This window comes from Carassius carassius, chromosome 33 (assembly GCF_963082965.1).
Source record: "Carassius carassius chromosome 33, fCarCar2.1, whole genome shotgun sequence".
Lineage (NCBI taxonomy): Eukaryota > Metazoa > Chordata > Actinopteri > Cypriniformes > Cyprinidae > Carassius > Carassius carassius.
This window is the reverse complement of record NC_081787.1, coordinates 2,463,897-2,490,919: the sequence shown is the minus strand read 5'-3', so window position 1 is coordinate 2,490,919 and position 27,023 is coordinate 2,463,897. Positions and strand designations below refer to the sequence as shown.

General features: G+C 38.7%; 2 protein-coding genes across 3 annotated transcripts; both read right to left on the bottom strand.

Moving 5' to 3' along the window:
* Positions 1 to 289: 289 nt before the first annotated feature.
* Positions 290 to 21,429, bottom strand: klhl3 (kelch-like family member 3). Its single transcript, XM_059521290.1, has 15 exons — positions 21,120 to 21,429; positions 20,592 to 20,714; positions 14,757 to 14,863; positions 12,574 to 12,695; positions 11,249 to 11,411; positions 11,023 to 11,132; positions 10,513 to 10,629; positions 9,544 to 9,693; positions 7,465 to 7,582; positions 7,188 to 7,385; positions 4,240 to 4,341; positions 3,913 to 4,041; positions 3,690 to 3,830; positions 2,588 to 2,731; positions 290 to 1,890 (listed from the first exon to the last, which is right to left on the bottom strand). The coding sequence occupies exons 1-15, from the start codon at positions 21,131 to 21,133 to the stop codon at positions 1,862 to 1,864; spliced, it is 1,767 nt and encodes a 588-aa protein (XP_059377273.1). The 5' UTR covers positions 21,134 to 21,429; the 3' UTR covers positions 290 to 1,861.
* Positions 21,430 to 21,639: 210 nt separating this feature from the next.
* On the bottom strand, positions 21,640 to 26,895 carry LOC132113500 (heterogeneous nuclear ribonucleoprotein A0-like). 2 transcript variants are annotated; one of them, XM_059521288.1, is made up of 4 exons: positions 26,032 to 26,895; positions 22,965 to 23,087; positions 22,814 to 22,868; positions 21,640 to 21,804 (listed from the first exon to the last, which is right to left on the bottom strand). In XM_059521288.1, the coding sequence occupies exons 1-2, from the start codon at positions 26,822 to 26,824 to the stop codon at positions 23,032 to 23,034; spliced, it is 849 nt and encodes a 282-aa protein (XP_059377271.1). In that variant the 5' UTR covers positions 26,825 to 26,895; the 3' UTR covers positions 21,640 to 21,804; positions 22,814 to 22,868; positions 22,965 to 23,031. The 2 variants fall into 2 exon arrangements, with proteins under 2 accessions (XP_059377271.1, XP_059377272.1); XM_059521289.1 differs by having other exon boundaries at positions 22,814 to 22,865.
* Between the last annotated feature and the right edge of the window lie 128 nt (positions 26,896 to 27,023).

Genomic DNA, 27,023 nt, shown 5'->3' with positions numbered 1-27,023 from the left:
TCGGGTGTGAATGACAATGCGTAAATTGACAGACACTGTAGACGTGAGAGTCGAGAGATATTTATTTATTTATTTAAATTCTAATATAAATTATTTTATTGGGCATGAAAACTCATTGATGGCATCGTGGTAATAAAAACATTCGGGACTCCAGCCCCCTTAGCTCACCCCTAACGCCGCCCCTGCTCCCAACTATGAATCCTAATTCTGCTGAGAAACCCAGAGTTAATCAGAAAATGCCTTTAAAAAACTTTAATAAACTGGAAAAAGTAAGTGTGGCATGTTGGAAACTTCATGCATTCAGTTGCCACAGCTTTCCTTTTATAATAGAAATTAATGTGCTGTCTGACTTAATTACTGTATAACCTCATAAAGTCCATTATTTTCAATGCATGACTGATTGCTGGCCTCCAGTGGCAGCTCATAATCTAGCAGTCTCAACACTTAAAGACATGGCAATCAAATTCCCTTAACAAAGCTTAATTTATTCATATATTTTGTTTAGAAATACATTAATACCTTGTTCACAAACCACATTCGTGCATAATCCACAGATGATGCAGCACACTGGAATGTCCTAGTTTTAGAGTTGTGGTTCATGATGATGTGTTAAAAGAGTAAAGACATCGAATGTAATGGCAGCAGTTACACCAGGTATAGCTCAAATTAAACTCTGAATCACTGGGCACAACAAAAACCTTAAAAGCAATGTTTTACTGCATAGTATTACTTTCAGATCGGTTGGTCAGTTGGTCATCGTGAGGATGAGAGGATGAGAATATGTGTGATCTGGGAATGTTGGCAGTGTTTGTTAATAATAATTCATATTCATTACCAACAAACTTAGTTTTCATTTCACAATGATCAGTAATGTAAACATGAACGTCTACAGTGAACTACTGTGCAGCTTTATAACCCAATAATGAGGCTTAATATTAAAAAATAATAATATTAATAATAAAAGAGTCTTCCAAAGTCCAGTTCTGTTGGACCACAGATCCAAATGAGCCAGTCAGGACAGAACAGGTTAAATATGAACCTGTGCTATATTGGAATTGACCTGCGATTGCAATAGTATCAGCTCCACTGAATAAAGATGACCAGTGCAATTTACCAAAGAGACACCAAGCCAGTGTGATTTCAGTGACTGTATCTACTGAGAGAGTTATCGTGATCTGTGTGTCCAACATGGACGATTGCACACCAAACTGCATCATGTACAAGTAACAAACATACAGTATTATCCATATGAGTTATGAGCGACACTTGGCACATTAAATGGTATGGTCACATTTACTGTCATTTCTCGAATTTCCACCAGGAAAAACCGTCTCATTTCTATAGAAATCCATGCACGCACAGATCCAAGACTCACAATGGATTCTATAGAAAGATGCTTGTTTTGAAAGTTAAGTTTCGCTAATGTGACCATACCGAGATTTACTTGATGTATCGGTTTACCATCCTCATTACTATATGGCACGAAAGCAGCTGGTTTTAAACAACTTACAGGGGTTGCTCCCATAATACTTTTCATAAAAACAAAGTAACCCTGTTTCTGAGTGTTGTAGGTCAGTAGTAAAGCAAGTAGAGATACATACTCTGTCCTGGCAGAGGACTCACTTAATACACACTACACTGGGTGACCACAGCCTCTCTGTTAATAACAGGGCGAAATGGCACTTTCTGGAGACTGGGAGAGGTCAGGGCTTGGTGTGTGTGTGGGGGGGGGGGCAGTCAGGATCTGAGATGGATATCTTCAAGCACCTGTCAGCATCTGGACTCTGTCTTAAATCACTGTGTGTCTGTCACAGCTCAGTCCTGGACAGGTGCGAAGACACCTGCTGCCCAGAAGCTTTAGTCATAAAGGCTTGTCAATAACTGACACCCCTGAAACAGATAAGACAGCAGTTTAGTTTAGATGTAGCTGATAAGAAGAGGCCAACTGTTCAAAAAGATTCAGTTGGATCAGAATGATCTGGATTTGGAAATGCTTTGCTTTCCAGGACCAGGAAACCCATCTTTACCTTTCTGATGGTTTTCCAAAGCAAAATAGGATTGGATCACAATGATCGAGATTTTCAGATGACCAAATCTACTAGGCTACGGAGAGCCTAAAGGGACAAAAACAATGTGTCCGCTCACGAATAACTACTTTTGACTGGTTCTTCTCTGATGATTGTGTCAATGTGGTTTACAAACAGTGATTTTAAAAAGCTTTAAATGAAACATACTGTTTTATATTGACACTTGTTTATTCTTTCTGTAAACTACTGGAAGGCTTAAGAGGTAGACTAATGTCTACCTGTCTAATGCTATATTCATTAATATTACAAATGTTGTATTTCTGGAGCAGTTTTAAAGGTTTATTACATGTTTGGATCCTGTTCTGGGATCCCAATCTTCGTTGAACAACACAAACTGACGATTTGATCCAGATCAAAATCAAGATTGGATTTTGTGATCTAATCCGATTTTCATTCTTTTGAACAATGCATGTTCAAGACTTGATCCAAGCCCAAATCTAATCAGATGAACTTTTGAACAGCTGGCCGTAGGATTTGGAGGAGCTGAGCGTGAAGCAGACCTGCGTAGCTGCGTCCGTTGCTCATGTTGGTGGGGATGAGACTCCATTTATCCACAGCAGGGTCGTAGTACTCCACAGAGGACAGGTTACACGAGCCGTCATCTCCTCCAATCACATACAGCAAACCGTTTATAGCACACACTCCTAGAGACAAACACACTTAACTCAGGACCACAGGCCTTTCCTGCTCTCCCTTTATAAATGATTTGAAAAGGTCTTGAAACACATCCAGTGTTTGACATTCAAACCACACACACACACACACACACACACACATAAAGACTATTTTAAACTATATAATAATAAATTAAAAAACATATATAATGTGTTAAATTTTGACCTGGATATCATCTGTAGCTTTACGCATGGTAATACTACTGTGAAATAAATTTAGCCTCTTTCCTATATCTCGCACACGCTTTTAGGACTTTTTTTTTTGGATAAATATTAATATGAATGTGCACACACAAACACACTATAAACAGACAAATTAACTACGGCCCAAAGTGATGTGGAGCAAAAGACCTAAATTTGAAGGTCTTTTCAAAAATTTTGACAACCACTGCAGCATGAACATTTTTGCATGTTTTTCATTACAAAAGTGAAAGTTTAGGCATGTAAAATTAATATATTTAGTTTGAAAAAATTCTTGAGTAATCTTTTTGGTATTATCTAGTCAGAAAATGAATATGTAGGTTTCATAATTTGGACTCTTTTTAATTAAGCATTCATGAGACAGAAGTAAGGGATTTAATTAAATAATCCATTGATTTTATACTGCTAATTCCAAGATAATTCCATATAACAATATATTTAAATGCATAAAAAAATATAAAAAAAAATTATTAAATCCTCATTAATATTTATTAAAAAAAAAATGCATTTAATGCATCACACTGCTTTCGCTACAGTTCATTTGTATTTAAAAAAAAAAAAAAAATCCAAGATTAAAAATTTACCTTTTTAATGTCTAACAGTTTTAAGCTTCTGTTTCGCTGGGTCAAAACTGACCCGAGAACAGTCTTCTGTTTTTCTGCATTATGAAATTATAGTGGAAATCAATTATTTGAGCTTCTAAATGGTCTCTCCTCCAATTACTCACCTGCGTTCCTTCGGCACATGTTCATGTCACACACCTGTCTCCAGGTATTAGCGGCAGGATCATAGACCTCCACACTCTTCCTCACCAGAGGACCGTCGTGTCCACCTGCAGCATACAGCTGCCCATTGAGCACACCGACACCTGCACAAACACACAATCCATGAAGACCATGAACAGAAATGAGTCCAAAGTATATTCAAGTCATGTCCGAAAAGGAACAAACCAGCTCCGCTGCGTCTAGTGCTCATGTCCGTCACATAGCACCACTTATTACTGACCGGGTTATACTCCTCCACAGTACTCAAACACTGCCGGGACGCCCCGTCATAACCTCCAACAGCATAAAGCTTTCCTGTATAAGCATCAGACATGCTATGTGAAATCATGAATCATCACAGCTGCACAGTTTAAAAATGTTAACACTACAGCCACAAGGTAAAATTTTGTGAAATCTTCTAAATGCAATGCATGTCTGGTTTCATTAACACGTCTGCACTTGAATCTCAATATAGTGAGCATTGATCAAAACACATGAAGTCAAAAAGCTCACCGTCGACCACTCCGACCCCAACACTGCTGCGCCTGGTGTTCATGGGAGCCACAAACATCCACTCGTTAGCTTTGGGGCTGTACGCCTCCACTGACGACAGACCTACAGACAGACATTCATCAGACCGTCAAAACATGCAGTTAACAGAAAACATCATGCATTTTTATTTATACATATGTTTTTGAAAGAAGTCTCTTGTTCACCAAGGCTGCATACCAATATTACAAATTCAGAAATTCAGTTTCTATTTTTCACACTTTTTTATTGTCATATAAGTAACGTGATCAAAGCTGTATTTTCAGTATCATTACTCCAGTCTTCAGTGTCACATGATCCTTCAGAAATCATTCTGATTTGCTGCTCAAGAAATATTTCAGATTATTATCTTTGTTGAAAACAGTTGAGCTGCTTGATATGTTTGTGTAAAACGTGATGCATTGTTTGCCAGGAGCCTTAGATGAATAGAACGTTCAAAAGAACAGCGTTTATTCAAAACAGAAAACTTCAGTGACATTATAAATATATTTACCGTCACCAGAGTTGAGTAGATTACTTACAAATTGTAGTCTGTAGACTGTAATTAGTAATATATTCTAAGTACAAATTTTAGGGAATGTAATCAGACTACTTTTAGATTACTTTTTTAAAAACGTACTGTTTTAAACTTACCATAAAACAGCATATTGATATTAAAAAGCAGAGAAAGAAAACATATGCAGCTTTTTGATATCAATGTCATAAAATGCGTTAAACAATACACTACACCAGGGTTTCCCAAACTGGACTTAACATGAGAATGAACAGTTACTGACGGTCACTGGATATGATTAAAAGTGTTTAATAGCATGCATAATTATTAGTTTCATACATGGTCTCTAATTACTTGAGAACTGTTTCTTTTTTCTCTCCCGAATTCAGAACCATGGTTTGCATATGTATTTACACAACATTAGTCAAATCTAAGTGGTATGATACAGTAGGATTTTTAGAAAGGGAAATTAAAAGAGAAATAAGAAGAATTCTAAAAAAAAAAACGAATTCTATATATTTTACTAATCGTGTAATTTAAAAGTATCTGTAATCTGATGAGCATTTTAAAATGTAATATACAACCCGAATTCCGGAAAAGTTGGGACGTTTTTTAAATTTTAATAAAATGAAAAATAAAGGAATTTCAAATCACATGAGCCAATATTTTATTCATAATAGAACATAGATAACGTAGCAAATGTTTAAACTGAGAAATTTTACACTTTTATCCACTTAATTAGCTCATTTAAAATTTAATGCCTGCTACAGGTCTCAAAAAAGTTGGCACGGGGGCAACAAATGGCTAAAAAAGCAAGCAGTTTTGAAAAGATTCAGCTGGGAGAACATCTAGTGATTAATTAAGTTAATTGATATCAGGTCTGTAACATGATTAGCTATAAAAGCTTTGTCTTAGAGAAGCAGAGTCTCTCGGAAGTAAAGATGGGCAGAGGCTCTCCAATCTGTGAAAGACTGCGTAAATAAATTTTATTTATTTTGACTGCCTCCCCCCCCCCCCCCCCACACACACACACCAAGCCCTGACCTCTCCCAGTCTCCAGAAAACTTTAAAAACAATGTTCCTCAACGTCAAATTGCAAAGGCTTTGCAAATCTCATCATCTACAGTGCATAACATCATCAAAAGATTCAGAGAAACTGGAGAAATCTCTGTGCGTAAGGGACAAGGCCGGAGACCTTTATTGGATGCCCGTGGTCTTCGGGCTCTCAGACGACACTGCATCTCTCATCGGCATGATTGTGTCAATGACATTACTAAATGGGCCCAGGAATACTTTCAGAAACCACTGTCGGTAAACACAATCCGCCGTGCCATCAGCAGATGCCAACTAAAGCTCTATCATGCAAAAAGGAAGCCATATGTGAACATGGTCCAGAAGCGCCGTCGTGTCCTGTGGGCCAAGGCTCATTTAAAATGGACTATTTCAAAGTGGAATAGTGTTTTATGGTCAGACGAGTTCAAATTTGACATTCTTGTTGGAAATCACGGACACCGTGTTCCTCCGGACTAAAGAGGAGGGAGACCTTCCAGCATGTTATCAGCGTTCAGTTCAAAAGCCAGCATCTCTGATGGTATGGGGGTGCATAAGTGCATACGGTATGGGCAGCTTGCATGTTTTGGAAGGCTCTGTGAATGCTAAAAGGTATATAAAGGTTTTAGAGAAACATATGCTTCCCTCCAAACAACGTCTATTTCAGGGAAGGCCTTGTTCATTTCAGCAGGACAATGCAAAACCACATACTGCAGCTATAACAACAGCATGGCTTCGTCGTAGAAGAGTCCGGGTGCTAACCTGGCCTGCCTGCAGTCCAGATCTTTCACCTAGAGAGAACATTTGGCGCATCATTAAACGAAAAATACGTCAAAGACGACCACGAACTCTTCAGCAGCTGGAAATCTATATAAGGCAAGAATGGGACCAAATTCCAACAGCAAAACTCCAGCAACTCATAGCCTCAATGCCCAGACGTCTTCAAACTGTTTTGAAAAGAAAAGGAGATGCTACACCATGGTAAACATGCCCCGTCCCAACTATTTTGAGACCTGTAGCAGAAATCAAAATTGAAATAAGCTCATTTTGTGCATAAAATTGTAAACTTTCTCAGTTTAAACATTTGCTATGTTATCTATGTTCTATTGTGAATAAAATATTGGCTCATGTGATTTGAAAGTCTTTTAGTTTTCATTTTATTCAAATTTAAAAAACGTCCCAACTTTTCCGGAATTCGGGTTGTACTCTAATTGCACATGCTTAATTTTTACGTAATCCAGAATACATGTAATCCGTTACTACCCGGAACTTTTGATTAATGCACCTTTGCTGAAAAATAAAATAATTCTTACTGATCCCAAACTTTACTGTATGAATGCATCCTGGCCTTCATTTTTTAAAGGTATACCTGTGCTCCCATCAAAGCCCCCGACAGCGTACAGCAGGTCCCCCAGCACAGCGGCTCCTAAAGTGCTGCGGCGCTCTTGCATGCTGGGAACAGAGCTCCACTGGTCCTTCAGCCCATCATACACATCCACCGTCCGCACGCGCAGGGAGCCGTTAAATCCCCCCACCGCATACACCTTACCGGCCATGAACACCACACCTACATGACACGCACGGAGAGGATGAGACCAAGAGAAACACACATCTAGAGATAGATGAGGGACAGAACAGAGAAGAACCTGCTCGACAGCGTCTGGATGGTAAGTCGGCCACCTGGTACCAACGGTCCTCTTGAAAGTCATAGCACTCCACGCTGCGGATGGCTTTAGGGGCCTGACCCCCCACGACCATCATCACCTGTCAGATTCACAACAAAAATCAATCCTCCGAGAGCCAATAAATTCATCCAGACCTTCAGTCTGGGACTAAGATGGTAGAAAAATGCAGTTATAGTTTATAAGGTAGTCAGTTTATTGATGCCACATTACTCATTTTTGAAGTGGTCGCTTCTGTCAGGCTTCAATAGAATGAATTTGACACGTTGACTTCTGTGAGGAAACAGCCGATCGCTTTAATAGCCTGATTGTTAATCTTGAAAGATTTAAGACAGTCTGATATTTTTATTTTGACGGGCGAAAATCAACCCTTACTTTTACACAGAAATCACGCAGCTGTGAACCAGTGGATCGATAAGAAGCGAATGCGTTATAAAAATATAAACAATACACTAAGATATGTTTGTATGTTACTAGAGTAATATAGTTGTTTGATAATAATGGTCTAATATGATAATTGATGCTTTTGACTCAGTCCTTTTATTAAAAATAGTTTAAAGGCTGAAATGTGAAGTTTATCGTTTTATAAAACTTTTTGTATATTTGAACTGTAAATCATGCTTTTTATACTCATTTTACGGTTTAATATGTTGCCATAGACATTGCGCTACACACTCATATGGTATTAAATTTATTTGTGCAGATCTTTAAAAAAAAAAAGGTCTTTAAAAAGTCTTAAATATCCTTTTTTCCCATTCATAGAAGTACAGGAAAACAATCTTGGAATTTAACCCTCTAAAATGCAAATTAATCACTCGCATATGTGACTATCGTTAGCCATTGGCTAATAAATTGATTGATTTCACTCGCCAGGCTAACTTTTAAGTTTTATTGCGAACGCAGACAATGTGATTAATATTCTTTAATCCAGCATCTTTTTAGATCATAGTGCATTGTATATTGTTGTTAGTTAGTAGTATAATTAGTATTATTGTATTTTAAGTATTTTACAAGTTTAAGTTCTGTTAAAATGACAAATATGCATTAATAAATTTTTTATTCATGCATGGTTACCAAACTTTAGTTCTAATTTAGTTATACCATAAAAATGTATGGTTCTTAAAAGTCAATCAATTAAAAGCTACTTTCAGATCATATCAAACATGAATGTATTTTGAATGAAGATAAGCTGATTTGGTGGAATCATATACATACATACATACATACATACATATATATATATACATATATATATATATATATATATATATATATATATATATATATATATATATATATTAGATTGGTGAGTAAACAAAAAAAATGTACTAGCTAATGGTGATTTTATTGCCAAGGTGTTGATTGCAGTAATTAACAGTACAACCTCAAGCTTGCATGCGAGTTTGAATCAGACTTACAGTAGTGAATCATTCAGAAAGCTAGTGATAGTAAAGTACTAGTAAATTCATTCCAACCCATAGACTGTATAAAGGCATGGATTTAGTGTCCGTGACGTCACCCGTAGACTCCTGAAGTGTGTTTTTGAAGCTTAAAGTGTGTAGAGCGAGCCGTCGCCATCTTGGCAGCATATCACCGTGTGACTCTCCCGGACAATCGAAAATGGCCAAAAGGCGGGAGCTAGTTGCTGAAGCCACGACCACCCAGAGTGACGGCAGTTTCAGCAGCAGCAAACCACCTGTCACTCAAGTGGCCACGCCTTCATGCAGAACTTTAAGTCTTAATATAATTTAAACGGATGAGTTATAAAAAAATTCACCCCCCTCACAGTTGTCATGAAGGGCAAAATTAGCCAAAATAATTTTTCGCACCAGGCTTTAAACATGTTTTTTTCCTGCTGTAAAGTTGGGCATTTTAACATGCAGAGTCTATTGGACTGACTCCATTTTGCAGCCAGCCTCAAGCGGCCAGTCGATGAATTACAGTTTTAGTCACTTCCTTGTTGGCTTCACGAGAGAGAGCGGGAGGTTGGCCCTCGATCCAAGCGTAACTAGTACAGTAAGTTTGAAGTGATATTATTAATACCTTTGGCAAACTGATTGGTGTGCGTGGTCTGGTTCTGTCAGTCTTTATCAGGTGCCGCTGGTCTGCAGGTAAAAGATGGTACTTCATCGCCTCGATGAGGAAGTCCTTACAAGTGTTGTTGTTTTTTATCAAGGGGTCCTCCTCTACAATCTGTACAAATACACATTTACAAAAACAGCAGACAGGCTGCATGAGAACGCAAATTCACTCTCTGACAGCAGGTGGCGCTTATGAAACGGCAGCAATATAGTGTTTTCTTGGTTACCTGTAAACAAAGCAGCTCAGCTTATAAACACTGCTTTAACATGCATTATGCAGAGGCAAGATGAAAGGAAAATACCATCTAAACTTTTCTAAAGATGGTCAGTTCCCCAGATACATCCATATAAACCCCCACTCCCAAAGGTATCACGATTCGTTTAACATTTCAACTGACTTGAATCGTCACATATGTGACCCCGGACCACAAAACCAGTAAGAATTGAGTTGCGTTTTAATTTAAATTGAAATGCATGCATCATCTGAATGCTGAATAAATAATCTTTCGGTTGAGGTATTGTTTATTAGGATCGGACAATATTTGGGCGAATATTTGAACTATTTGAAAATCTGGAATCTGAGAAGATCTAAATATTAAGAAAAAATGGCCTTTAAAGTTGTCCAAATGAAGTTTATCGCTATGCATATAACTAATCAAAAAATAAGTTTTGATATATTTATGGTAGGAAATGTACAAAATATCTTAATGGAACATGATCTTTACTTATTATCCTAATGATTTTTTGCCATTAAAGAAAAAATTTTAATTATCACCCATACATTGTATTTTTGGTTATTGCTACAAATACACCCCAGCGACTTAAGACTGGTTTTGTGCTTCAGGGTCACATATTTTTATCAATTTTTCAACTGGCTTGGAGTGCATTGTTACATCCCTAGAACTTGTTATGAAACTGAGCCCAGACACACCTGAACCAGGTAATCTCTGGATAGCAAGGGCAGTCGAACATGCTCCATGAGCTTAGGCATGTGCTCCAGACGGGCCTCTTTATCGTGCTTTATCCAGGCGATCATGGCCTCAAACACCTGGGGGTGTAACATACAAGAACAAATTATTTTTTATGTTTCTCTGCATATTGTATGAATGAAGACCAGGCCGCCATCCTTCACTGCCTGTGTGTCTCTGCTCAGATGACAATGAAGCATCTGACAGATGACAGCCGCCATCAAGTATATGTGTGAGCGCAGACTTGAGACACAAGTTACTCGTAAGCTGAGAGCAGTGACTGACAGATGGCTCGTCATCTCCTTCAGCGTCACATCAGCATGAACATGTGAAAACCAAACATCAACCATCTGCTGTCTACAAATCACAGAAGGCTGAGCTAAAAACAGGCTCTGTGATGAGGTGGATGAGAGAGAAACTTAGAAGCACAACAGAAAAGACACAACTGGGATAAATAAACATGGTAGTGTCACCTTCTCTTCAGTGGACACGGTGAGTTTGTCACTGGAGATCAGACTGCACACCTGCTGCAAGGAGAGGCCCATGAACTCTTCTCCCAGCATGACGTCTGTAAAGTGCTGCTCTGCTTGAAACAAGCAAACTTGCTCAAAAAATCCACATAAAAATACATATAGGTGTGTTGCATAATCGACTAGCTGTTTCTCATCTCACAATGGCTCAAGTAGGAAGAGCGCTCACCGGTGTAAGCGTGGGCCAGGCTGAGCAGTCCTGTGCAGGTGTGAAGGTCAGCGAACGCTCGGATGCCCAGGCAGTTGGTGGGGTGAAGCTGCGTTTGCAGGAAGTCACAGCAAACCTGTCGAACATCCATCAGCTGCAGCAGGCTGGCAGCTGGGAGCAACACCTGGACACAGCAGGAATAACACGAAGAGATGAAAACGCATCACACACACACACACACACTATACATGAATTAACCAGGAAGTCAGCCTGCTGGCCTGATTCATGATGACAAACCAGTATAGCTTATGTAATGATGACTAGTTTTTTTTTTATATATATATATATATATATATATATATATAATTGTGCATTATCTGAAACAATATAATACATATATGTATTTTATACATTATTTTTAATATTCAGTGATTATAGAAAGGAATTGCTTTGCAGCCTGAAATGAAGACAGACACAGTAATTAAAGAAAAGTGTGGTTTGACAAAACACTATATTTAATATTAAATATTTTTTCTGACATGTACGTGTTGTTTTGCTATTCAAAAGATTAAAAGATTAGCATTTATTTGAAATAGAAATTTTTTGTAACAAATGTATATACTGTCACTTTCGATCCATTTAATGCATTCTTGCTGAATAAAAATAATCACTTCTTTAAAAAATAATAATAATTATCTTCCTGACCTAAACTTGACAGTAGTGTACATACTAATTAGAGACACCACAGCCTATAATTTGTCATCTCTATTACCATTATTGATTCAGTAAGTAAACTAAAATTTATTACAAATCAATTATATTTAACTTTAAATATTATTGTTCATTTTAAGTAAAAAGTATTCTAATAGAAGCTGAATTATAAATAGATTATAGTAAAAGCTATAGTCTCCACTTCTACTGGTATACTAAATTAATATTCATAAAAATGGCAAATTAGGAAAAAATAATAATTTAACCATAGCATTCGAATACAGGCCTCGGGGAAAAACAAAACTGAATTAGAAAACAGCACATGCACATTGTAACTCAACAGCCAATTTCTTACTAGAAAAGGAAAGAAAATATTGAATTGGCATGAAGCTTCTCAGATCATCAGTTCTCAACCGATTTCTTCTGTACATCCAAACAAAAGCCCCACATACAAAACATAGAACATATGGGACAATAGAGCTCTAACACAAGGGCAAAGTGCATACCACAGAAAGCTTCCTCTCCCGCTCTGCTCGTTTCCTCTGCTAATAATGAGAGGAAATACCCTGCCCCAGATCTCCAGAGACAGAGAGCACAAGAGCTAGTCATTACATAGGTTTGAAACAGTACATTACCTGGACATTATCCTCAGACACTTCAATCTCAGCAGTGTAAATATAATCCACCAGCTTCGAGAGCGTCTGTCCATCAACATCCCTGATCTCCACATGATGAGCCTTGCTTTCACTCATGTCACCTGGACTCATCAAGCACAACACAGAATCAGATCAGACACACAAAGATCTTAAAACTGTTCATATAAGGCTTAAAAAAGGAAGAATGAACATCATGTTTATTTATGCAGAAACAGTTTCTTTATATAAAACATTTCTCATGCTGCTACAAATACCTTGCAAATAATCATGATGCTCGATCTTCACCAAAGTGATAGTTCACCCAAAATAAAAATAATTTCTCTTACTCGACCTCATGTACAGTCGTGGCCAAAAGTTGAGAATTACATAAATATTAGTTTTCAAAAAGTTTGCTGCTAAACTGCTTTTAGATCTTTGTTTCAATTGTTTCTGTGATGTACTGAAATATAATTACAAGCACTTCATACGTTTCAAAGGCTTTTATCGACTATTACATGACATTTATGCAAAGAGTCAGTATTTGCAGTGTTGGCCCTTCTTTTTCAGGACCTCTGCAATTCGACTGGGGATGCTCTCAATCAACTTCTGGGCCAAAACCTGACTGATAGCAACCCATTCTTTCATAATCACTTCTTGGAGTTTGTCAGAATTAGTGGGTTTTTGTTTGTCCACCGACCTCTTGAGGATTGACCACAAGTTCTCAATGGGATTAAGATCTGGGGAGTTTCCAGGCCATGGACCCAAAATTTCAACATTCTGGTCCCCGAGCCACTTAAGTTATCACTTTTACCTTATGGCACGGTGCTCCATCGTGCTGGAAAATGCATTGTTCTTCACCAAACTGTTATTGGATTGTTGGAAGAAGTTGCTGTTGGAGGGTGTTTTGGTACCATTCTTTATTCATGGCTGTGTTTTTGGGCAGAATTGTGAGTGAGCCCACTCCCTTGGATGAGAAGCAACCCCACACATGAATGGTGTCAGGATGCTTTACTGTTGGCATGACACAGGACTGATGGTAGCGCTCACCTTTTCTTCTCTGGACAAGCCTTTTTCCAGATGCCCCAAACAATCGGAAAGGGGCTTCATAGGAGAATATGACTTTGCCCCAGTCCTCAGCAGTCCATTCACTATACTTTCTGCAGAATGGTAAATGGTAAATTTTTTTGGAGAGAAGTGGCTTCTTTGTTGCCTTCTTGACACCAGGCTATCTTCCAAAAGTCTTGGCCTCACTGTGCATGCAGATGCGCTCACACCTGCCTGCTGCCATTCCTGAGCAAGCTCTGCACTGGTGGCACTCCGATCCCGCAGCTGAATCCTCTTTAAGAGACCATCCTGGCGCTTGCTGGACTTTCTTGGACGCCCTGAAGCCTTCTTTACAAGAATTGAACCTCTTTCCTTGAAGTTCTTGATGATCCTCTAAATTGTTGATTTAGGTGCAATCTTAGTAGCCACAATATCCTTGCCTGTGAAGCCATTTTTATGCAACGCAATGATGGCTGCATGCGTTTCTTTGCAGGTCACCATGTTTAACAATGGAAGAACAATGATTTCAAGCATCACCCTCCTTTTAACATTTCAAGTCTGCCATTCTAACCCAATCAGCCTGACATAATGATCTCCAGCCTTGTGCTCATCAACATTCTCACCTGAGTTAACAAGACGATTACTGAAATGATCTCAGCAGGTCCTTTAATGACAGCAATGAAATGCAGTGGAAAGGTTTTTTTGGGATTAAGTTAATTTTTATGGCAAAGAAGGACTATTCAATTCATCTGATCACTCTTCATAACATTCTGGAGTACATGAAAATTGCTATTATAAAAACTTAAGCAGTAACTTTTCCAATTTCCAATATTTATGTAATTCTCAAAACTTTGGCCACGACTGTACATGGACCTCATAAAAGATATATTGATAATCAGTGTTTTTGTTTATGTCAGTGGGCACCGAAACCGTATGGTCACCAGCATTCTTCAAAATTTCTTCTTTAGTATTTTTTTCCGGTTTGGAATGACACAACGGTGAGTAAATGATGACAGAATTTTAATTTTGTATATAATCGTAATCGTAGACCTACACTCAGTGCTGAAGAACATCAGTGTGGTGTGAGGAACATGTGGCTCTAATCAGTGAAAGAAAAGCATGAGGATGTGATGTAGTACCTGTGAACATGGCACAGAAGTAAGGACTGCAGGATGCTAAAACTACTCTGTGTGCTGGCACCTCCACTTCACCCGCCACAAGCAGAACATCACAAAGCATCCTTCGGCTGTGATTAGGAAGAAAAAAGAAAAGAACACTGAGGATCTAGATGAGGCCTGAGTTTTCCTAAAAGTATATTTTACTTTAATGCCAAAAATCATTAAGACGTTAAGTAAAGATCATGTTCCGCGAAGATATTTTGTAAATGTCATACCATAAATATATAAAAACTCAATTTTGATTAGTAGTATGCATTGTTTAGAATTCATTTGGACAACTTTAAAGGTGATTTTCTCAATATTTCGATTTTTTTGCACCCTCAGATTCCAGATTTTCAAATAGTTGCATCTCATCCAAATATTGTCCGATCCTAATAAACCATACATCAATGGAAAGCTTATTTATAGATGTACAAATCTCAGTTTTGAAAAATTTACACTTAAGACTGGTTTTGTGGTCCAGGGTCACATATCTTAATATCTCCATGCCTTACAGATGAATTAAGCCAACTGCATTAAATCAAGCAGCTGAGAAATGCTATGTCCTCCTAAAAAACTGAAAAAAGGTTTTGTGAATGTTGTTGTTTCTTTTTATTTCATTACATTGGGTGGAGCATAAAAAACAAATGCAGAAAAAAAAACATTTTTGAAAAAATATATTTTATTCATATTTTATTCTATGTCTTTTGTAGAGGATGCCATGACCAAAATAAATAGACATGAAAAGGCATCTAAATGAAAAAAAAAAAAGTTATATTTTTTCATTCACCAATCTTTTTTTTTAATTTGTTTGTTTCAGCCTATTTTTAGCCAAGTTTTGTACAAAGATGATTATCAACCAGGGCTCTACAGTGCGAGTGTTTCACTCGCATTTGCGCCTAAAAATAGTTATGTGCGAACTTGAAAAATAATTTACGAGCACAGTGTGCGAGTGACGGGCTGTTCTCAATACACTGAACAACAGCGCGATGAAGCAACGCATACCATTGATTTCACATGGAACTGAGCAACATAGACAGTATATAAAAGAGCAAGAGGACGTGACAGCGTCGCGGCTGCTTGATGTGAAAACGTGTGTGAAACAGTATGAAAATAGCATGATGACGCACTTAACAGGGAAGTCGTGGCCTAATGGTTAGAGAGTCGGACTCCCAATCGAAAGGTTGTGAGTTCGAGTCCCGGGCCGGCAGGAATTGTAGGTGGGGGGAGTGCATGTACAGTTCTCTCTCCACCTTCAATACCACGACTTAGGTGCCCTTGAGCAAGGCATCGAACCCCCAACTGCTCCCCGGGCGCCGCAGCATAAATGGCTGCCCACTGCTCCGGGTGTGTGCTCACACTGTGTGTGTGTGTGTGTTCACTGCTCTGTGTGTGTGCACTTCAGATGGGTTAAATGCAGAGCACAAATTCTGAGTATGGGTCACCATACTTGGCTGAATGTCACTTCACTTTCACTTTCACTTTATGCAAATGAGACCGACGATTCACAACCAATGAGCCAATCACTGAAATAGTGTGGGAATGTGCGGGAGCTGCTGGATTTTAAGTGAGAGAGTCAAGTGAGGTAAAAACTGGAAAGAAAATATTGGTAGCTGCTATAAAAATGAAGAACATAAGTTTTTATTTTAAGCGAAAAAGAGATGAGGAGAAAGAGGAATCAGGTGAGGGGGATATGGAAGGTTTACATTGATAAACATTGCATATTTTATTGCGAAAGAAGAGGAACCTTTTGTCAAATTTGGGCCGCTTATCAGACTCCACCACAAAAACGGAGTTGACATTAATCCCACATACGACAATGATGTAAGATGTGCGGAGATGATCGGTCAAATTGCTGACATAATGAGAGAGGGCCTGTCAGCGAAGCTTAAAGCCGCAAAGTATCTAGCCGTTCTAATAGACGGAGACACTGATATATCCAACACCGAATGCGAGATTGTTTATGTGCGCTTGTTGGAGGATGGGAAGCCAGTCAATCTGCTGGTCGGACAACAGACCCTTGAACACTCCCATGCCATAGGTAAGTTGTTTCTCTTTATAGGCTTTATTCTTGTGTAAAGTTGAATATTGCTGCAATAATTATAAAACTTTGTGTCCGGGGTAACGTTAACGTTATAAAGTAAATGAAGTAAATTTACGTAGCTAACAATCACTTCGCTACAACTTCATATCTGTGTGTGCTTTTACCATGTAAAACACTGCGACTCGTACACAATCTATGCTTTCATTTATAGCAACTTTATTTTTCTAAATTAATCAACAGATATAATAATCATTTGAAATAATCAAAATAATCATTAGTTGCAGCACTAAAGTTGAATCATATTCACAATGGAGATAGAATTTAGTTCGTCAGAAAGAGTTTTGTATAACTTAATTGTTTTTTTGTGTTGTCAACTGAGGTGTTTTGGATGCCACAAAGGCCGCATTTTGTGCCGTTTGCCCAGAGGAGGATGGAGGGTCATGGATGAAGAAGTGCATCTCCTTTGGGGCAGATGGCGCCTCCGTGAACATGGGCCACCGTGGGGGAGTGATTGCCCATCTGCAGAGAGAGGCAGGGAGGCATATAATACCAATCCACTGTATGCCACATAGGTTTGTAAATAAAAAAAAATTTCTATGATTTATATGTATTTGCTAGTACATTACTAGTGTGCTAGTGATGCTAAACAATGTATTATAGCTCCATTTATACTTATTTATAAGTAAGTATTACTATTCTATAAACATATTTAGAAAGAATCATTACCTATACTGCATTATAAGAACATGTATAGTTAAATTCATATTAAAGTACTTTAGGCATGAGTTTTAAAGTCTAAGTACTTTAAGCACGACTTATAAGTAATTATAAAGATACTATAAATGTAACTATAACTCAGTATAATGCAGTATAGGTTTTTATTGAGTCTTTATAAATATATTTATATAATAGTAATACTTATAAATAAGTATAAATGGGGCTATAATTCTTTATAAGCATGATCGTAATCGAAAGTGTTACCGAAAATACCACAGAATTATTTTTATGTTGGCACAAGAGAGAGACTCATTTGAATTGTTTGAAACATTATTTTTTTTACTTTCACAGGCTAGAGCTGGCAATACTGACCGTTCAAAAGAAAGAGCCAAAGGTGTCTGTTGTATATGATCTTCTACGTCTGATATGGAAGACTTATCACTTCAGTGGAAAATCCAAACGAGAGCTCTATGGTCTCGGACAAGAGCTTGGTGTGGATATTTGTACACCAGCTAGCGTCAAGGGAACTCGTTGGATCCCCCATGTCCACAGAGCCCTCAAAGTGTTCTTGCGGCATGGACAAGAGGACCTTGCTCATGACCAAGGCCAGTACTCAGTTGTTCTGCAGCACATGGAACACCTGGCAGTAGCTTCAATAACAGCTGAAGTTCAAGGGCGGGCAAAAAAGGTCAGTTTTACTTAGTTTAACACTAATTTACAAAAAATAGGTTCAAAAGTCAAAGAACTTTTAGAATCAAGTAATTGACAAATGTCTAGGCAGAAACAAATTCAACTTAAATTAACTAACACGTTTACTGTGCACTTGTTTACTCACTACTTAACAGATAAAGCGGGAAATGGAGAATGCACTCTTTTGTCTATTCTGCCATTTTCTCTCTGACATGTTTGAGGAGCTATCCTCACTTAGCCTGACCTTGCAAAGGAATGACCTGATCCTCCCCCAAGCCACATCAGAGTTGAGGAAGACAGTGACCAGACTGGAAGCACTAAAGTTTAGGGCAAAGGCAGGAGGCATGCTGGAGAAGATCCAGACAGTGCTCGCTCAGCAGCAGGGTGATGAGAGGAGATTCCAGGTGTGTTAGGATGAGAGTTTGTTAGGATGTAAGATAAATCGATGATTAAGACAGATTCTCAGTGTGAGAATCAATGTTTTTGTTGCACAATACAATACAAACAATTAGAGGATAAGGAGGGAAATGTAGTGAAGATTGGAGAAGTCTTTAAAAAAATAGAGACTGACAAATGGCCAGACATTTCATTGTGTGTTGGTGTGTGTCTCTCTGCCTCTCTCTGTGTGTGTGACGTGTGTGTTATTTCTGTTTTAGGGAATAACACTGAAGGGGAATCTGAAAGGCTTTACAGACCTCACTAATCCCCAGCTGAGGCAGCACATGGAGGCGGCCATCAACATCGGCGTAGGAGACCTCAAAGCCAGGTTTGGTGGTTTGCTGAAGGATGAAAGTGCCCAGACCCCAGTGGAGTCTTTCAGAGTGCTTAACCCTGACACATGGCCAGAAGACCAGGCCAGCCTTCTCACCTTTGGTGATGATGATGTGGCAGACCTGGTGAGGCATTTCAAGGAGCCTCTAGAGAGGTAAGAATTTATTTGACACTGCATTGCCATTGAGACAATGTTGTTTGCATATTTTCAAATTCACTTGCTGTGTTCAAACTTGCAGATCGGGGTGCAACTTGGCTGCAATCCAGGATGAGTGGCAGGGCCTGAAAACCCTGGTCAGCCACAATTTCAAAGACAAGTCTTATAGTGGCCTGTGGGAGACCATGTTGACAAAGGACCCTTACAGGCTTGACTATAAGGTAGGCCAACAGTACTGAGTGGTTGCGTATGGTATCCTTCTAAGGTTGGTTTTGATAAGTTAATGGTAAGAGTTTAAATGAAATTGAAAAGTATCTTCTTTTCTCTAGAACATACTGGAGTTGGTGCAGATTACGCTGGTGCTGCCCATTTCAGCTGCCCAGTGTGAGCGAGGCTTCTCTGCGCAGAATCGCATTAAGACTTCATCAAGAAGCTGCCTTGGGGTCTCCACCACCGAAGACCTGATGAGGATCAGCCTGGAGGGACCTTCTGTCGAGGAGTTCGATCCCACTCCTGCTGTGAACCGCTGGCTGACCTCCAAGCATTCCAGACGGCCAACATATAAAAGCAACTGGACAACTGATATCCTTTGCATCTGATATACCAATTTTGCACATGCAGTATATGCATGAAATTTGTTCATTTGTTTAATAAACAAATAAAAAAACAACACTTTTTTGTACTGTGCTCCTAAATTTCTTTGTGTGCTCCTAAATTTTTTCCTTTAGGAGCACCTGTACTCCTTGGGGAAAAAGTTAGCGTAGAGCCCTGTCAACTACGTTATGAAAGATATAACAGAATGATTTGATATACTACTGTACTTTATACAATATGTGTGTAAAATTTCCATAAATTGATATTCTATTCAGTATCTATAGTACATTGCATCCATCTAATATGCATATTAATGTGTTCTTGGGGCAAATCATAATGAAAAAGAAGTGTTACAACAGGAGTAATAACTTGGCATAAGACATAAGAATAAATATCTCATATTTCATAGGAATATTGATCAATAATTTCATTCCCTACTTGATTTATTTCCCCAAAATGCAAAGGACATGTATGAATTTTATGATCTGCTTAGTAATTACATTTTTTTGAGATGTTTAAGCCAAACAATTTGAAAATTAGCCCGATTTACATGACATTACATGATATTTCGCTAAATTTGATCTTTCGGTCAATATAACTAATATTTAAAGATGTGTTTATGATCAAACCTCCAAACATTTGATATCTCTAAAATATAATCTCCTGTACAAAGGACAAAATTCTATGCCTGGGTCCCATGCACATCACCCCTATACGAGTCACATTTTTTATACTATTATAAAAAAAATCCACTCTATATCAGTTGACCTCGAATGTTAGGTCATGTCATGTCCCCATCAGTGTCTCCAGAGACTACCTGAATAAGCTTCATCAGTTGACAAACCTTCTCAAGTCATTCATGAGCCGAAAGGCTTTCCTCATGTGTGTGTGACTGAAGCTGTGCAGATCTGGATCTTTGGCATCTTCCTGTGAATCCAGACTAGACACAGGACAAGAGACGCCAAACCTAATGAATGAATCAGAGGGTTGTTAGCAACTGGCGTTTAATAACAAAAACTGCTTTTAGTCACTTAACGTTACGTTACATTTTTAATGTTCTACCACAACAAACCGGTTTCTGAACGCAAACTAACTTCTATTAGTTTCCAATCACATTTCTGATGATAAAGTCAGTTTACATTCGTGTATCTTAATTCGAAACACTTAAATGTGAAGTATATTGTTAAAATAGAGACATTAAGCGAATACACAACAGACAGCTAGCAATGTAGCCGCTACTAATAATATAAATTCAAAATGCGTACTTTACGGTTAAAATTAGTTTTATCCATTACTAAACACTTCGGTTTCCTGGTTATCCCTATTACATAGTTAACTTCGTCTTTCTTTTCCTATAAAGGCACGTACTTACCCGTCACAGTCCATTTTTGAGCAGTATCGCGCTAGGCAGCTGGCTAAAGTTAGCTAGCTACATCATTTTCAGCAGGTTCTGGAAGTCTCAGGTATTCCGTTTGTTGACGCTCGAGTTCGTTTAAAGCCTCAAGACGACTGCTGAACGTGTTGTGCTCAGTGTGGTCTCTCGTGAGATGTTCGGGGTTTGTTTACCCGACTGGTTAGTTAGCAGCTCGCAGCTAGCATCTCGGAGCTAAACACTTTTACACCCGAGAACGTCGTAACGGTCCTCCATCATCGTCGTCATCATCATCATCACGTCGCCTGGCAACAGTGATACAATCGTTCCACGATGTCCAAGGCGACTCTTCAGAGCACAACCACGTCACTATCATGATTCCGTGGTCCTTCTCAGCTTTATTAAAGTCAATTATTCATACTGTAATAGGTTTATAGCTTAGTAGATGTTGCTAATTTCTATCTTGTGTAACCCCACTTGATGCATTCAAACATTAACAACAGACTTAAAAGTTATCCAGTTATTTTTTTTTATTGAATTCATCAGACATTTAATGCCAGTTCATATGCACATGTACAATGATTCCAATCACTTTGCCAATATGCATTAGATTAAACTCCAGTCACAGGAACCAGATGTAGCCACCTTCCAGGTACCATGATCAGGGCATCATCTTGGCACGGGTCTGTAAAAATAAAGAGAAGACATTTTCCAGAAAAAAGAGCATGAGAGATTTATCCTCCTGGGCCCTAGGCATAGACTTTTGTCTTCTTGTGTAGAGGAAATTTTAGGGTTTTAAGTCTGGATGTCCTGTACTGAGCAGATTCAGGGCTTTGAGATGTTTGAAGGTTTGATTATAAACACTCCCTCTTCTTGGTCTTTAAAATGACCGATATTGATACGGATATCATTATTTAACACTCTTAGGGAAATATGATAATATTTTGTAATTCTCATTCATATCTGGCTAATTTTCAAATCGTCATAATTTAGAAAAATGTTATGAGGTTTCAAATCCAAATTTGACTTCTGAAACAAGGCATAATGTCTTCTGTAGAGGAAACCAGTCTGATGTCAATCAGACACTTTGCAGAGACACATGGAGTCAATAGGGAAAGAAATGATTAAAATCAACATTCTTATGAAATGTGGCATTATTATGAAAATGTTGCCAGGTTGTTACTCCTTTCATAACGCTTTCTTTTCCTTCTCAATGATTTGCCCACAAGGACACATTAATATGCTAACTAGATGCAATGTATTATAGATGCATTGAATAAAATGGGAATATCAATTTATGGACATTTTATACACATTGTACAGAGTAAATTAGTATGTCAAATCATTGTTATTTTTTATAACAGTTGAGACAAAATTTGGTTAAAATGAACTGAAACCTAAAGAAACTGGTGAATTAAAAAATAAAACATTTTATTTGCCTATACATGGATTATACATATACATTTCAAAAATGTTTTTTCCATATTTGTTTCTTATGCTCCAACCAATGTAATGGTTAACATGCAAAATGTTTCCAAGCAGAACCATATTTATTGCAATGTATGCTCATGAGTTCATAACATCAAAATCTCAAACCCACAAAATGATCATGGTAAACTCAAAACTCAAATTATGCAATCTACATACATTTTGATTTCAAATCACTGAAATGAGACATTCTGCTTAAATCTTACCACGGGCATCTTGCCTTTCAGAGGTCCATGCACATGCATTCATATGCAAACTCTGCTACAACAGAAAGACAAACAAAAGGAAATTTATTAAATATAATTGGCGTGACTGACTGTAGAACACAGATTTTCAAAAAAAAAAAAACCTGCTTACCAAAATTTACTGGAGTTTTTCCTTCATCTTTAGAGCAGCTGGATTCACAGCCCGCAGCAGAGGTTCATCAAGTGGCCGAACTTAGAAGTCGGATTTTATTTAAATCCTTCCATTGCATTCTTTCTGTGAAAAAGTCAAGACAGATGCAGATGCATGTAAGTGTCAAGTCAACAAGTGGTGTCCTGAAACATGTCGATCTACACAACCCCTTCAGATTTACACACTGTGCCTTTACAAAGGCTCTATGCAGGTGGTGTGCTTTAAAAATGACAGTAGCACATCTCACTTTTGAAAAGGCCAATGCCAAGAGGTTGCATCTTCACTAGTCTGACTCAATTATCAACAAAATCCACTGCCCACTTAAGAGTGCTAGAAATGTAGGACAAAGCGCGAACAAAACACCGAGATGAGGAGGGGGATTGATAAGATGTAAAGTAAATAGCTGAAAGCACAAACCTTGCTTAATAAATGCTGATCTCCTTTGCATTTGATGCCATTAATATCTGGAACTAATGCATCAAGTATACAGGAACTATAAGCTTCGTTCTCCGGTTTGACCTTAAACTGGAAATCGGCTAAAATATTGGATTAAGACATAACTACATAGACCACAATCACCACATTGAACTACAGAGCATGTTCTACTTTCCACTTTTCCGTTAATGGTCGCCGCCACTTAACGCTATTCACAGCTAGTATTTAGGAAATGCTGAAATAAAGTTGCATGCACGCTTTACGTTAACGTCTCACAAATACCTGATTTCGTTTTCCAGGTGGATCCAAAGTATGTTAAGAGACACACCCGATGTAATGTCTGGTGTATAAAGCATTTCTACAAACCTGGAAACCTGGTGTGTTTATCCTATGGATTTTCAGCTGGGTTTCTACATCTCTGGAGTAGCCCTGGAGAATCCAATGACGTAGTAGTGGACACAGCTAAGGTATAGATCCGTCTTATTTGATCACTAAAAGTATTGGAACAAAGCTCTACACATATTTTAAGAATTAAGACAACATACGGTTGGGAAAATATTAACATCCCCACATGTCTGATGCAAAGAAAAGTCATTAGAGCCAATGCCTAATAAAGGCAAAGAGTGGCCTCCAGTTTTAGTCTTACCTAGATGGAAAGACAAAATCGCTACATGGGTCTCATACGTCAAACCACCCAATAAATCTCAGTTGGTCATAAACCATAATGGCTACGGAGTAATGATTTTTATTAACAGAAATACATACAGTTCAGTTGTATCTGAAATAAACAATATTCAATGGGTTGAAGCAGTAATACAATGAGACAAGAGCATTTAAGTCCTTTACTAAATTAAACTGTAGGAAAAACAACAGTCCCGGCCAAAAGGTTCACTGTAACACCACCAATGACAATATTTTCATAATGTGCTTGAACTATTTAACAGATTACACTAATTGGGAGGGGACACGTTAATCACTTTTAACTATTAACGGACGTTGAGAGTTGTTTGAGCGAGCCTGAACATTCGAAGCTGAAACTAGTCCTTTTAACTTGCATATTTTTTACTGAGACGCCAAAGATTTTTCAATTTAATCCAACACTTTTCTCATGTTAGAAAGAACAGCTAGTTGCAATCGAGCCTAATTAAATAAGTTCAAGCTTTCATTGGTTGGCAGCAGACTCTGCAGCAAGTGGTTTAATTGAGAACAACAGTGCCAGTCTACTTTTTCAGCTGCCTTGGTTTTCTGTAGAATTTTTCCACATTCATTTTTAAAAAGCATTTGTTATAGAGCTATGATTCGGTCAAACCAATCAGCTATGAGCCGAAACATTGCAATCTTTGATTTGATGCAAAAAAAGTATTTGTAAATGGCAAATACACAAAACAGGCCCATGCCGGAAAGTACTGCAATCCCAGGAAACATTGCGAATGACAAAACCATTGATTTAAAGATATCAAGTGTGCATACAGAAACATTATATGCTTATTGCAAAATATGCAAATGTTAATTCTCTGATTGAAGAATTATGGTTGGTTTCCACATATTTGCAAAACTAGTGGAAAATAAACATAACACACCATTTAACCTCATAGCTTACAGCGTCTGCCTTGCTTTATGAAGAAAATGAATGGGATTTTACTCGAGGCACTGCGCACTCAATACATCACGTGATATGCAAATAACGCCTGCAGCCAGCCAATGGATGTTTGAATCGCTACAGGGTTTCACTGCTGATTGGCTCTCAATCAAAATCAGATTTAAATATTAGTCATCAAACGATTAATCGCATTCAAAATAAAAATTTGTTTACATAATAAGTGTACTATGCATATTTGTTATGTATATGTAAATACACGCACGCATGTATACACTTAATTTATTTGGTTTATATATAAAATATTTATATATAAATTATATTAATATAAACATATGTAGGTTTGAGTATTTATATATAAAGGCATATATACACAGTACGTGTATTATGTAAACAAAAGCTTTTATTTTGTTTGCGATTAAATCGATTGACTGCACTATTAAGTGTTTTGAAAAAAAGAACACAGACACAATAAAGATACAATGCATACACTAAAAGGTGAAAAACACGTGCCTACTCTAATTAACAAGCAAAAATACTAATCTTAACCTAATCCCAAACCAAAAAACAAAAACACTTGAGTAACAGTTGCGCCAACAGGTAGCCTGCCCCGACCACTGGCCAGTCTTATAATACAAGTAGAGATCCAGAGTAGTAGTCCTATGTCTTGCTGAAAGGAAAAAGAAAAAAAAATCTCCCTAGTACTTCAGGGAAAGATGTAAGATGCGAAGTAAAGTCGGACAGGTGAGCCCTGTCCCTACCTATGATCTGCTGGACTGGATAATGATAATAGAGCTGGAGTGTTTCAGTCAATGCCACGTTATGTTAAAGTGGCTCAACTTAGCTGAAGATAATGTGTGGTCGAAACTGTGATGTGGGCTGGGGAAGGACCTAATATACGCTCCTAATACGAGCCTCCGTAACCCCCCCTGCCGTAACCACCACCACCTCCACCTCCTCGGGAGTAAGGAGCGCTGCTTCTGCCCGAGTAATTACCTTTCATTGGGCCATAGCCAGAGGACTGCTGACCATAGCCGCTGCCAAAGTCACTGTAGCCGTTACCACCGCCGTAGCCCTCCATTTGGTCCCCGTAGCCTCCCCCATACCCGCCTCCGTAGCCTCCGCCGTAGCCTTCATTGCCTCCATACCCGCCGCCGCTGCTGTAGTTGCCGTATCCGCCGCCGCGCGCCCCGTAGCCGTTCTGCGGTCTGCCCATCCCCCTCCCGCCGCGGCCACCGCGACTCCCAGCGCCCTGCATCTCCTGCTTGGTCAGGGCTTTCTTCACCTCCACTTTATGCCCATTGATAACGTGATACTTGAGCACCACTGCTTTATCGGCCGAGTCGTTGTCCTCGAAATACACGAAGCCGAAGCCGCGCTTCTTTCCGGTCTCTTTGTCCGTGATCACCTCCGCCTTCTCCACCGCGCCGAACTGGGAGAAGCAATCACGGAGGTGATCCTCCTCGATGTCGTCTCTAAGCCCGCCGATGAAGATCTTCTTCACCTTCGCGAGGGCCTCGGGTCTGCCCGCGTCTTCCCGAGCCACGGCCCGCTTCAACTCGACGTTGTTACCGTCCAGAACGTGCGGTCGGGCCGCCATGGCCGAGTCCGCCTCCTCAGGGCTCGAGAACGTCACGAAACCGAAGCAGCGCGAGCGCTTCAGCTGCTGGTTCTGGACGACCACGCAGTCCGTGAGCGTCCCGTATTGCTCGAAATGATTTCGCAGCCCGTCATCGGTGGTTTGGACGTTAAGTCCACCGACAAAAAGCTTACAAAGTTGATTTTCCATTTAGACCGTCGTTTTCGTAACCGAATCTCAGCTAAGTCTTTGTGAAATGGCGGTGATATATAAATGGCGGCGGTGCGGACGGATGATGTCATATAGACGTAAACCACGCCCACCGCGGGGATGAAATCAATGCGTTTTAGTTATTTTGATTACGGTAATTTATTTAATAAGAAGTATCTATATATATATAGAAGTATAT